Source organism: Plasmodium inui (genome assembly GCF_000524495.1).
Source record: "Plasmodium inui San Antonio 1 unplaced genomic scaffold supercont1.1, whole genome shotgun sequence".
NCBI classification, from domain to species: Eukaryota; Apicomplexa; class Aconoidasida; order Haemosporida; family Plasmodiidae; genus Plasmodium; species Plasmodium inui.
The window spans coordinates 1929824-1930430 of record NW_008481835.1 but is presented as its reverse complement, the minus strand read 5'-3'; the positions used below and the strand labels follow the sequence as shown (position 1 = coordinate 1930430).

At 37.4% G+C, this 607-nt stretch overlaps 1 protein-coding gene across 1 annotated transcript in view; it reads left to right on the top strand.

The window, feature by feature from the left end:
* C922_00436 (hypothetical protein) overlaps positions 1-607 on the top strand; it is a gene marked incomplete at both ends in the record, with an annotated part of 1781 nt that continues 1174 nt past the window's right edge. The window contains one exon of the mRNA XM_008816052.1: positions 1-594. Within this exon, the coding sequence (XP_008814274.1) occupies positions 1-594 (594 nt within the window). The remainder of the gene's footprint in view (positions 595-607) is intronic.

Here is a 607-nt window from a genome sequence, read left to right as displayed (position 1 = left end):
AGGCTTTGTTAAAAGATGAAAATAATTATTACATTTACAAGGATAGTTGGATAGAACACTTTAACAAATCTGGATATTCAGTCTATGGTATAGATTTGCAGGGTCATGGACAATCTGATGGATATGGGAATTTAAAGGCTAATGTGAAAGAGTATGACGATATGGTGTATGACGTGATACAATACATTAATGAAATTCATGACAAAGTGAGTTCATATGGTGATAATTCTGCGGATTCATCATCATCTAGTGACGAAAATTGTGAAGAGGTACCCTCAACTAGTAACAGAAGCCGTGGTACATTGTTATGTGTCAAAGGAACAGAAAAAGAATCACAACCTCCTGGCAAAACAGAAGGCAAATTGTCAGACAGCAGCGGGAGTGATAAATCGTCAGGGGGCAAAGATAAAGACAAATCGTCAAAAAACAATAGTAGTGATAAATCGTCAAGCAACAAACGAAGGGATAAGTGGTACAATAGTAAAAAGGGCGGTGAATCCTGCAGTAGCAAAATGAGTGATGGTTATGATAGCAGACGTAGTCATCAGTCTAGTGGCCAAATAAGTGATAAGTCCTTTCCTAAGAAGGAACTTAGTAAGTTACTAGC